Below are 13,244 nucleotides of genomic sequence, written 5' to 3' on the forward strand. Positions count from 1 at the left end.
ATGTTCGTGTCATGTGTTATCATAAAAAGTAAAATGGAGTTTGACCACATCTTAAGATAAGAAACAATTTAAACATTAAAAAAATGCAGTGGGTGAATACCTGTGTCACATTCACTAAGAAGAATGAGCTGCAAAATGCGGTGAAATTGTCTCTCGAGCAGAAACTTCACAACCCACGTCGACCGGTGTTGCTCTGTAGAATGGCCCTTGCGATAAAAGATTGTAATAGATAGAGCAGATTGTGTATAATGAAGAGAAAAATCCAGAGCACAAGAGCAGTAAATAAAGTCAAAATCTGATTCATTTCAAACAGATTCCCTCTTTAGATATTTGTCTATTTTTCGACAGTCATATTTTGCAAAAGAAAAAAGGGAGAATTTCACGTGTTAATAATTACTTTCCAAATGCAAATGTATGAAAATATTTTGTAAATTAAAACAAACATATGATGCAAGCAACAAATGATAAATAAATGCGAGAAAGTGCAAAGTACATTTCAATGCAAGGTAGCCCCCCCCCATGTGAATTTAGCACATGTATGCAATGTTGGGACAAGAGAAAAGGAATGCAAGTCGTTAAAAAGACACGCGAGAATTTAATACTGAGAAAGAAGGGATGCAAGTCGTTGGAGAGGATGCAAGAATTGAGCACGCAGTTTATGCAAGGTGGGCACCCCCTCAAAAAAGGATGCAAGTCGTCAAAAGGGGATGAGAGATTGCGTAGCCTTTTGCATGCATGAGCAAGTGGGTCCATGTAAAGGGATACGTATGCGAGTCGTAAAAGAGAGAAATGACATGTACATATCTAATAGATAGTAAAGTTAAACTTATGAATTAATCTGGAGTGGAATAGTCGAGTACTATTAAAGCTGATTACACTTGAGGACTTTGTGTCAAATATGGATTATACATGCATTGATTTCATCACTATAAGTTTTAAAAGACTCACATGTGGTGCTATTTACCGTCTTCCGTTTTGAAATTAAACGTACAAACGCAAAATGACTGAAACATTTGTTTTTTTTGGGGGGGGTGGATGTGCGACGAAATGAAAGAACAGTATACATACACAATTACTTGGCCCCATGGGAGACCAGCAGATTCCACTGTATGGGTCACTCCAGAAATCCTACCGATACCAATCGTTCAGATTATGTACGCTAAAAAAATATACTTACCAATGTCCTTCGTAACTGTAAGCAAGATTACTTTAGTAAGCAGTTTGAGAAAACAACAACCGTTTTAGATGCTTCATCTAAAACAGTAGGTATTTTCCTGGATCTTTCGAAGGCCTCTGATACAGTTGATCATGAAATTCTTCTACATGAAAACTAGAATAGTATGGAATGAGGGGGACTGCTTTGGATTGGTTTCGGAGCTACCTATCTGATGGACAACAATTTGTGGCTATCAACGGTACCGAATCTACATGATGTAAAATGTCTTGTGGTGTTCCACAGGGCTCCATCTTGGGCCCTTTCTTATTTTCTATTTAAATCAATGACTTTGATAAATCTTCAGATGTGTTCTTCTTTAATTTTTTTGCTGATGAGAGTAATCTCTTTTCTAGTCATAATGATATGTGAAAACACTTTTCGATAGTTAAATATGAGATGCAAAAAGTATCTAGCTGGATTAGAGCAACTAAGTTATCGCTTAACGTTAAGAAGACGAGCTACATGCTATTTAGCAGAAAGCAACATCAGGTACCCGATGAAATCTTTATTGACAATACCGGTATTACAAACACTGACTCAACTAAATTCTTAGGACTATACATGACCGCTTAACCTGGAATAAACAGATCAGTTATATCTCCAAAATTATATCCAGAAATATAGGCATTATCTCAAAATTGAAAGCAATTTTCACCAGAAAATTTAATAACTTTGTATAATTCTCTTGTTTACCGTACATTTCATAAGGCATTCTTGCTTGGGTAACAGTAGTATTAGTTATCTTAATCGAATCCTTAAATTACAGAAAAAAGCCATGCAGATTCTTTACAATGTTAATTTTCAGCAACACACTGATCCTCTCTTCTACAATTGTTGCACATAAGATATTTGTTCTCTACAGCTAGGGCCTAAATCTATTTGTTCATTATTTATAAAAAATTGAAGAAACCAATAATCACTTTACAAGGCAAAACTATGAATTTCATCGATCATTTGCACGAACCACAATATATGGAGCAAATTTGAAACATGAGGGGCCTAAGCTTTGGAGTTCAGTGGACATTTCCTCGAAAAAATTCTGCCGGTCTTTCTGGCTTCAAGCGTAAATACAAAAATAAATTACTGAATAATTATCTCGTAAATAACTGTTTTTTTCTTTCAACGGGGTTACATTTCAATATCAACGATTTAACAAGTGTATGCATAGCACTTCCTACTAACTTTTCGTTACATGGTTAATTGTTTTTTGTAACTGTGACACATTTCATACATGTATAAATATAAAAGGGGGCCTCTACTCGACAAGCTATGCTTTTTAGAGGTCTCCATCCACTAAAGCACTGTATTGTCAATATGAAATGTTTCATATGGAAAATAAAGTGAAAGTGAAGAAGTAAGTAAGTGAAATAAAAAGTATTTGTCTTGAACAGAAGCACGCAATTAGATGATTTTGGTCAGAAGTGTTCAGTTTTGCTAGTAGCTACACGACCATAACGAACGCATTTCATCGTCAATTGTGAACAAGCAAAGCGTGGTTCCTACTAAGACCCCGTTGCTAGAAAAAATGCGCCGTCTCTTCGTCGTTTAGGTTCATCGAGCTTCCTGCTCATCGAGCTTCCTGCCTGTTTCAGAGACAAACATGAGGTGATCAGCTGACATTAGTTCGATGACGTCACGGGGTTTTGATGCAGGAACCTCGTTTGGGGGCTTAAATAATATCTGTTATGTGAACCGAATTTGACATGTGTTGTTCTTCACACTTTTTGACCTGTTGAGAATACACCTTCAATGTACATGAACACTTCAACACAACGTGTACCAATAAGTAAACATTGGTCTGTCAAAAGCGACATAGGATCACATCAACATAATTATTATAATTATTTATATGTCTATAGCACACCCCTACCTATGAGCGTACGCACCTGCTTCAAATATAGACATACACAGCGATATGATGTCATAACGAAAATAATCAATATTAAAAAGTAATAACAAATTGACTGATGACGCCACTTCAGTTTTTGCATTCTCCAGATTTCTAGTTCCTACCCAGTGAATTTATTGATGATCAAAATGTTGTCTAATATGCGAAATCAGAAGATGACATTGGGCCTGGCTTGCCCGCTTTTTGCATTTGAACAAGATGGCGGAGTCAGTTCATTCATCAACCCAACCTCTACTCATGCCTACACGGGCAGGTCAGGTTTTGTAATCAAGCACTGACAATAAAAGAGACTGGTTCAAAGCTGTTGCACTTCATGTTCATGGGTAAACAGCATTAGCCCCGGTACCATAGGCAATGAGTTGTGCTGTTTGTGTAGGTATACAGGTGTTTTATTTTTTTGTTAAGCTGAATGACATTCTAGTACAACATAATGAGGGAGTTAGGCTATTTGTGTGAATGTGTGTGTGTTCGATTTAACTTCTGCAAAAGATGGACGCCATTTTTTGCAGCGCGGTTTGACAGGGACGAATTCATCATGAGGATTTGTTAAATCATGATTAAACGATTGTATTGTCAAATATTTTAATGTTTATCATTGGAAAAAAATCTAGTTGCCGTCGTTTATGCGGCACAGTTTAACCTCTTCAGTGTGCCAAACGAAGAAATTTATTTTAGTCGAAACGGATCATCTCCAAATTTTCTCATTATTATAACTTGTGCCTTGATGACCTGTACCTTTGAAACTGAAGAACATAATTTATTCTTGTGGGTTGTGCAAGAGGTATAATGGTCAGCATTTGTAAACGTATAGCCACAAATTGTCCGCTATTAAAAATATAAACTTTCCCTCAGAGGGAACTTTTTTCACAAGATCTCGTCAACATTCCTTAATGTTTTTTGTTTGGCATACATGTACCACTCCTGGGATTTTTTCAGTATAATTTGATAAAGAGCAGCCAAATGGCTTCCGTTTTTGGTTGTTTCTGGATTGTGCATCCTTCCAATGGATACACTGGGTCTGTCGATATTTGTCGGTGTAGAAAGAAAAGACGAATTTGGGCAAGAACTTTTAACCCGCGGGTAAATTTCTTGTCTTTATTTGAAAGTGCGACTGCGTGAAAGATGATTCAATTGTTTTGGGGGGCCCACAATTGTGGAATTTTTTTCATGTGAACTTTCATGATCTTTTATTTGGTTGAAACGACATTTTGGTGTTTTATTACACACTGGCCGAGTTCGGGCGGTTTGTTCTCGTATGTTCACGAACAGCTTGATTTGTCGTTCTTGGGTCGGCCGCTCGAACGCCGGGAACGTACGATTGGTCATCGCTGGTAGCTAGTGACAAGCAACATGGCGGCGTCCATATCGTAGTAAACTGTTCGAGAGTTAATGCTTGGACAACTGGGCTGAATTCTTTTCTATTCAAACAGGAACATTCACTTCTGTCTTGTGAAAAATAATTAATGTTAATTTTGCAAAACTTCCTATTGTCTCTGACCTTGTAAACCATCTCTCCATTTTTCGCAGCTGTTCAAAAATCAAAATCTCACGAGTTTTTCCGTGTGTTCCTGTAAAACCCTGACGAGGAGGTGGTGTGTGATCCTGTTCCCGCGAACAGTGTTCTTGAGGTCGTGTTCCCCGCCGTTCGAGCGCGAGAACAAGAAACCCGTGTCAAGAATACGGCGCACGAACTCGACCACTGTCTGAAGGATCGGAAAGAAAACTGACCCCCACAAACTGCGTTATTGTTCACTTTTTGGCTTTGTATACGGAGCTACTGTCATGGATCAGTGGCTACGCATAATAGACCACACTCATTTCGCCCACACAACTTGCATGGCGGCTCAAGTTCGCAAAAAATCACCTTTTGGTTGGTTTTCGATTTTACTTCAAATTCGTTTAAAGTAGACATTTATCTCATTAATTTTAAGTAGGGTTGCATTTTTATTTAGTAGTTAATAGTACGTGTATCACTATCCGGCGTTCTAATGGCTGCGTGGGATTTTCAACACTTTGTGAATTATTCTTTTAATTTTGTACTGCCGGCTATGCCATACTTTAAGCATGTACTGCCGGCTAGCCTTAGTTTACGCAGCCATGCACTTCTGAGAAAATACAACTTTAAACGGTTTTGTTTAGAACGTCAATGCGTCACCACATTCGCCTATACTTGCATGTTCAGGGGTAGACAGTCGCATCATGGAGGGACAGTTAAAGTGGAAGGTTGTTGTGGATTGGAATAACATTTTTCGTGTCCTTAGGCCATATATATGCCCTGGGCATAATTGTCCTGGGTTTTCATGTCAGCAATTCCGGCGTCAAAGCCGCCCCCACAGTGCCTCGACTTTTCCGCACCATTTACCCACGACCAAGGGAGCGAGCCAGAGTTCTGCACTCTCTACATTGAATTCGGATGCTGCACACGTGCGAGGGATCAGGAAATTAAACAGAACTTCCAAAGAATCGTCCCTCGGAATATAACAGCATTCACGGGAGCTTGTCGAGCAATTGCAGTGATTTTCTTAACGAAATCCTTTGTCAGGAGTGTTCACCGTACGCAGCTCATATTTATGATGGTGAGAGCTCACGGGGTAATGCCAGACAATTGCCCGGTCTTTGCAGCGGTTACTGTACCGAGTTTCACCGATCATGCAGCCAACTTGTCCCTTCATCACCGAGGAGGAGCCGCTCCGACAGGCCGCCACAAGTTCGTCCGCTGAATTTTGTGAAATGATGGCCATACTGGATGTTGATTACTGTTTCCCCGATGTTTTGGTCAGCGATGACCTCAACCGGTGGGCAGAAGAAGCCAGATCAGGTACTGGTCGAAGCAATTGTCTGTGTCTGGAGGAATTTGCCAGCGGCCTGAGGAAACCTGTCTTCGCCGTCCACGCCAACGACAACACTCACCGATTTTTCATCGGAGAGCAGCGAGGGATCATCCACGTGTTTTTGACGAACGGTACCAAACTTGAGACCGCATTCTTGGATTTGCAGGATTCAGTTCACGTGACGGCAAATCTTGGAGAACGAGGTTTACTCGGTGCAGCATTCCACCCAAACTTCACAGACAATTCCAAATTATATATTTGCTACACACTGGGCCCAGGTGTCAAGAGTATCCGAATAAGCGAATTCACAGTTATGACCGATGACATGAATAGAGTTGATACCTCAACGGAAAGGGTTTTGCTTGAGTTTGGCCAGCCATATTCAAACCACAACGGAGGTCAGTTACTATTTGGAATAGACGGCTACTTGTATGCAAGTTTTGGGGATGGAGGATCAGGAGGCGATCCACTGAATGCCGGACTCAATCGGTAAGGCTCAAATAAGGTTCAAGTTTCTAACTTTCGAAAATTACCGTTTGTCGAGTAAACGCATCAGTAGGCCTAATCGAGCAGACATGCATTTCTTTTGGAGTTTCGAATATCTTTGTGTAATAAGTCAAACAGGGAAAAGCATGGTTCACGAATTTGAACATGTCTATCTTGAATACTAATCTGAAATACTACGTAATACCACTTGACGACATGATGACGTCGCTGCAGATGACAAAGGTGACAACTGCAAATTCAAGTTGATGTGATGTTTTAAGGCAAGTTGCGGTTGAAGTTGACCCGTTTCCTGACCCTAATGAACACCAGAATCGAATAACAAAACACTCGATGACGTCATTATCATACTCTTATTTTATTTAGATACATCATCTCGACCTTGAGCTGTATTTTTCCACCATTTCATTACAGTCAGAGCTTACATTGTTTTGTTTAATTCGCGCACCATTTAAACGAAATTATATAAGCTCTTAATATTTCTATTCTAAAAAAATATGGTAACCAACAAAAGGATACATTTAATACAATTTCCGTAGTTATTCGTTGGGGTTTTTCTTCATAAAGTGCTTGCCGATATTGAAAAGGGAAAAAATTGCAATGAAGAGTATAATATAGGACTAGGCCTTATACCACTTTCAACCACAGACCATTCATCCGGCGTGCTCTAACACAAATAGGTTACGGGCCATAACGTTGTATAAAACGCGATTTTCATGATTTACTGATTAATGATTCTAATATGGAAACTCACGCGAATTTCGACTACCTGTGTTTATTGCTGTGTTGCTGTTTTACCTTTGGTTTTTGTTGTAATTTTACATGATTGGCTGGTTACGGTGTGTGAGATTTACTGCAACTTACAGTCCACTGACTTCTTTCATGCTTGGTTGAGTCAACTGGTTTGTGAAAAACCGAGAAAAACAGCGAGGCAGTTTCAACGATCATCTTTCAGTTTTAATTCATTTTGCGAAAAATTTAATAATTGCATGGCGTTCGCGGTAAGTGAATAACCCCCGCGAGGTCAGGGTGGAGAACAAGCATGGCAGGTTCTCTTTCCCTTAAAAAAGAGCAGTTTTAAATGGCCTCCTCGACAATGTAGCTTTGTGGATTCATGAAAAAAAAACGTCCTGGAATGAAGTATGCAGTCGACTCTTGGCAGTGACACTGAAACAACGAGAATATGCAAGTGCTCGATATGCGCAATGGTGCTTAGGCCTATTCCTAACGGTGGTCGGCCGACCAGCGTGAAAAAGGAGAAAAAATTGCCGTTTTATTTAAAACTACAGCATTCTGAGTGGAACTGTTTCACACACTTGCTGACGCTGTTATACGCATTCTTTCAAGAAAGATATTCCAGGATTATACGGTAGTCCGATTTAGGGGATTTTACCAATGGTGTAACCTACTTATTGTCTAATCATCAGCGGGCCCCGAGGGCCCTGTATATGGTTCGTTTATCTCCTCTCCTCTCTCCCTTAATTAAACACAAAGGAACACTCTTCTTGGTAAGATTATCCGAATTGACGTGGACAACCCAAGCGGTGACCGAAATTATGGCATTCCACCGGACAACCCGTTTGTAGGGGTGGCCGACACCCGCCCAGAGATATACGCTTACGGAGTGCGTAACAGTTGGAGAGGTTCGATAGACCACGGCGATCGAGTGACCGGAAAGGGCAAGGGACGGATCTTCTTCGGGGACGTCGGTCAGAATCAATATGAGGAGATCAACATCATCGTGAAAGGGGGTAACTACGGCTGGCGGGCCAAAGAGGGCTACGCCTGTTTTAAACAAGAACAGTGTAACGAACAGTGGCTAGGTAGGTCATGTCAAAAATTATCATACTTCTAAGTTCTAGATTTGTCTACCAAACGTGGCAATGTTTTTTCCCTCACTCGACAGAGTTTGATCCTTCTCCTGCCTATGTGCCCAAGGCATCCCTTGGTAATCATTCATTCCCTGTTGCTTGCTATCTCATGGACAAATCCGAGGAGATGCCATCCCTGTCATAGACATATAAGAAATTCCTGCTTGGTCATCCCATGAGCGGAGAGGAATGTAGCGGGCGCGTATCGCCTCCGTACGAATAGCATGGCCCCGCAGTAATGGCTTCTAATTCTTTTCGCCGGATTCGTCTATACCAGAGCTGCATGTGGTCTATCCCAGCCCTGTGACATGTGGTTGACTTGACTACTGCAAATTCTTGTCTTCGTTGTTTTTCCTGAGTATCAGAGTACGGCCGATTCACAATAGTGCACTACCAAGAGTTTGCAACGAGTTGGCCAATCACTATGCGCAAAATCTGTCGACCCAACGCGCGTTTGGAAAAGGGTTGACAGTTTTCGTGTGTTGTGATTGGCCAGCGCATTGCAAACTCTTGGAGGCGCACTATTGTGAATCGCCCGTATTGAAGTTTAGTTGATCCAATCAACCTGAAGAGAAGACCCAATATTTACCTGGGGTTAAGGAAAAATTAATATTTTCAAGTGCGCCGTGCTGGGGACTCTTGGTTCGAATTCTCACAAAACTTCTTAACATGACCTCTTGAATCTAAGTTGGACGATATTTTAAGGCACGTTGGTTTTTTTACGTAGTTTCAGTCACAAGCATTGCAAATATACAACAGAAAATTGTTTGGAGCACATTACAGAAATGTCCTGGTGATCGGATATTCTTCCCACAGCTAACGAAGTCCAACCTGTCCATGTCTATTCGCACTCGGAGGGCAAATGCGTTATTGGAGGTTACGTGTACCGCGGTTGCCAATCGCCCAATCTTTACGGAAAATTCATCTTCGGTGATTACTACAACGGGTGAGACAATACGTGCGATTCACGATAGTGCGCCTCCAAGAGTTTGCAACGCGTTGGCCAATCACAACGCGCAAAATCTGTCGACCCGTTCCAAACGCGCACTGGGTCGACATATTTCACCCATTGTGATTGGCCCACGCGTTGCAAACTCTTGTAGGAGCACTACTGCGAAACTCCCGTGACAATAAAAGTCTCTGAACATGGGGCATGGGCGGAAATCTCGGGGATTGGGGTAAATATCCCCTCCCCCTATTTTTGAGGTGGGGTGTTGGGCTATTGAGTTATCCTTCCCCCCCCCCACACACACACTTTTTGTGGTGAGCAAAAAATCAAAGCGGATTTGGAAGAATTTTTCAGACGTCCAATAGCTAAAATGCATTCAATATAACTTTAAAAAAAGGGAATTTAAAGCACCTTTCACCTTTTAAATATTATAAATGTACATCAATATCATGAACAGCGACCTATACATGGAGTCATATGGTGTACTCCCCCCCCCCGCCTTTTAAATTTTCATGGCTGGGCAAGTCATCTATGCCGCCCTTTCCCCTCCCCACTCTACCCCCAGATTCCGGAACAATTTACTCCAACAACGAAAATGTATTCAGTTGCACTCAAAAAAGAACAATTTTTTAAAGCCACAAACACGCTGTTTAAATGGACCTAGGGTTTTACAAGTGTGTATATATTATCCAGCTGTACATCCGTAGCGTTAACACCCGTCCACTAATTCTCAAAATTTGCATGGCCGGGCAAGACATCTCCTCCCGGTCCCCGCTTTTCTCTAGGAAGCGACTTAATTCTAGCCCGTGAAACCTGGTGCGCTACTTTTTTTCAGTACCTGGGGGAACCAATGATTCATGAAGAGGGGACAATGCAATACACCATTTGAGACATTTCAAAAACGGAATCCATTACGTCGCTTCGATAGCTTAGTTGGTAGTGATTTGAACTACAGATCCATAGTCCTTGGTTCGAATCCGACCCATTTGTGCTATCATTTTCCAATTTTATCATTGTGTTTGGGATTTCCTTTTTCAATTGATGCAGAAACAGAGTCCAAGCATGAACCCTCTAAGAGTCTTGAGAAAAATAGCAGACCAGGTTTCACGGGTTAGTATCTAGTCACTTCCTTTTCTCTAACCCTCCATGCAGTTCCGGTAAAAAAGAATTACGTCAGTGCTATGAAGTAATACTTCTATTTGATGTCATCAGTCGTTTCGACGAGATCATTTCTGAGGATGTCGAGAAAGGGAGCGGTGCGCTGTAATTCGTGAGAGTGTGACAACCAAATCAAAGCAATGAAAATCCGCCACGATTGATACAGTATAATTCCCATATTTTCAACTGCACTTATCGTGAACACCTTGATGTTTGGCTCTGCATTCCAATGTTGTGGATTACAACTTGCAAAGCTGTAGATGCAACGGGGTAAGGCCTGTAGCATTAGAATTCTTTCAGATAAAGTGTATCGTTGAATCCATTTGTAACCGTCTCTTCCTTCTCATCGAAAACACTACCACTAGCACCTGGGAAAGGCAAGACATTTGCATGGGAGACTCCTCTGTTTGCCTGGGAAATCTGGTAAATTCCTACCCAAGGTACATCTTGTCGTTTGCAGAGGACGAGAGAGGTATGTACATTTACATGAGCGTGTGCCCTGCATAGAACTGAATCAAATTTTACTGAAAGGTTTCGGTAGGTCAAATAAGCCTTTTGTTAGTTAAATTTGAATAGAATCTGATACGCGTAGTTCTTTAATTAAACTCACATGAACATAAAAATTTGAATTCTCCATACCAAAGATTCTGTTGCTATACCTCGTGATTCTGTATCAGGCACGAAATGGGACAGAGGGGTACCCCCCCAACATGTCCAATCCCTATACACATTCCAGACTATTGTTACTTAACACATCCCCCCAAGATGTCTGAAAGGAATTCCCCAGATTCCTGCGAGACAATGACCAACACAAAGCAGGGGGTTCTCTCCGTCTCATACCTTGCTGCATATGATTCTGTACCAGGCACGAAATGGAACGGGGTCCCCCCCCACAAGTCCAATCCCTATACACCCCCAGCCTATTGTTACTTAACCCACACCTCCCCTGCATGTCTGGAAACGAATTCCTGAGATACCAGCATAACCGTGACCAGCACAAAGGCGGGGTTTCTCTCTGTCCCCTAGTTTGCTTCATTATGTGTGATTCTGGCGTGCTTTTGCTCGTTTTAAACGCATTGCACCAATACACTGTTTTTCAATGGTAAGAAGGGCACAAAGGAACCAGTCCATCCCAGAGATGGCTATGCAAAAATTTGCCCCAAATCACGAGGTATTTAAGAGAACAATGTATTTAGTCTGGGGAATTCAAGTTGTTATGTTTATATGCAATCAGATAAATCAGTGTACTAGATTTTAATCAAATTTAACTCTCAAAAGGCTTATTGCTTGTCCAAAATGGGAATTTTAGTCTCTGCCCATGCATGACTTTTTCAAGTCTGTTTTTCCACATCGAACAGCCCCAAAGTGCAGTGTAGATATACAGGAGCCTTGCTCGATTTAATGTCTATCAACCGTCCACCCACCTCCTACCTATTTGATGAATGTCTTTGGAAAAGATGAAAAACACATGCGATACAGGCTAAACTGGGTGTGACTTAATTCAGAGATGTGTGTGTCGAGAATAATTTCTCAAGAATCTACCACTCTATAACCTGTTTTGCCTCGGATATGCTATTTTGCAAAGGAAAGAACTGTGGGTTCCCCTCTGGTTAACATTTCATTTTTTCGGCAGGTGAGGTTTACCTGCTGTCAACGATCGACTCGGGGGTGTTTACCGACGGGGTAAAATCCTTAAAATAGTGGATCCCGGAAGGTATTAAAGCATCATCACTCTGCTTTGCTTAATCCATTAAATTAGAGTTTCAGAGATACAGCTGGGTGCATTTGCTCTGAGATGATTTCCTGAAAACAGACAATTTGTCCAATTCTTTCCCTGTTTCCATTTTCTTTTCTTTTAATTTTACTTTCTCTGAATATACCTTCCCTTGCAGTTTCGGAGCTATAGCTGTCCGTGCAGAAATATGCTCTCATAATGAAACTACACGATACCAAATAATTATTGTAGTTGATTAAACAATCACCATTTTCTCTTACGAGAGGCAATCCATCTGGATGTGACCGAGACACCTCCAATCCTGTGGACTTTTTTAACGACCCGCAGCAGGTAAATAATCCCGCTATTGATGTGGAGAGAGAGGGGGAGGTGGAAGGCTGCTCGGTTGAATACAATTTCACTCAGTACTGTAACAAATTATGCACAAGTTTTGTTTCATTTTTGATTTGAAATTCTTTTTAACGGAGGGATATATTGATTATGCTGCTCTTTGGGAAGAGTTCCAGATACGGACGCCAGTAGTTCTTCCGTACAGTGACCTAAAAGCCATCAGAAAGCAAAACATGTGCAGAAAAGTTCAATTTAGGAGGGAAAAAACCAAGTTGTTTACCGAGAGAACACTTGGAATTTTTCAGACTAGTCTCATGCTGGTTTGTGCACAGGGTGTCAAGTGGCGTCAGTATATGGAACTCGTTTATTTTCCTGCTCTTCTACAGAAAACCTTACTGGTTGGTGCACTTATTGAAATCGATCTCTGCATCTCTGTATGTTCATTTAATATTTTTCTATTCAGCATCTGCTTTCACCTCAGCCCATCATTGCCATGTACAGGTAAAATTTACCATAGACCTGGAGGAGAAAAAACAATGGACTGCCAACTCCAGCGGGCGCACGTCGATCTCGCGTCAACCGGAAGTGCCGACAGGCACCGACAACTTTCGTTTTGCTGTCGTCCGTTTTTTTTTAAAGTGTGCTGCGTGCACAAGGTGTTGATCTTTCCTCCTCAAAATGACATAAATTTCCAGGTAATAATTGTGCAGTTGTTGGAAGCAGTGCCTAAAGACACAAATT

General features: G+C 41.2%; 1 protein-coding gene across 1 annotated transcript; it reads left to right on the top strand.

Annotated features, from left to right (window-relative positions):
* Positions 1–5,774: 5,774 nt before the first annotated feature.
* On the top strand, positions 5,775–10,635 carry LOC147794997 (HHIP-like protein 2). The gene is made up of 4 exons (XM_087132355.1): positions 5,775–6,445; positions 7,955–8,283; positions 9,148–9,277; positions 10,328–10,635. Exons 1-4 carry the CDS (start codon positions 5,775–5,777, stop codon positions 10,344–10,346), a joined length of 1,149 nt encoding a protein of 382 aa, XP_086988481.1. The 3' UTR covers positions 10,347–10,635.
* Positions 10,636–13,244: the final 2,609 nt, after the last annotated feature.

Source organism: Acanthaster planci, unplaced genomic scaffold (assembly GCF_054643075.1).
Source record: "Acanthaster planci isolate LZ-2023a unplaced genomic scaffold, COTS_SCS Contig226, whole genome shotgun sequence".
Taxonomy (NCBI): domain Eukaryota; kingdom Metazoa; phylum Echinodermata; class Asteroidea; order Valvatida; family Acanthasteridae; genus Acanthaster; species Acanthaster planci.

Coding starts and splice junctions, on each gene's coding strand:
- LOC147794997 (XM_087132355.1), top strand. CDS start 5,775: ATGCAGCCAACTTGTCCCTTCATCACCGAGGAGGAGCCGCTCCGACAG. Junction 6,446..7,954: donor CTGAATGCCGGACTCAATCG/GTAAGGCTCAAA, acceptor TTAAACACAAAG/GAACACTCTTCTTGGTAAGA. Junction 8,284..9,147: donor GTGTAACGAACAGTGGCTAG/GTAGGTCATGTC, acceptor TTCTTCCCACAG/CTAACGAAGTCCAACCTGTC.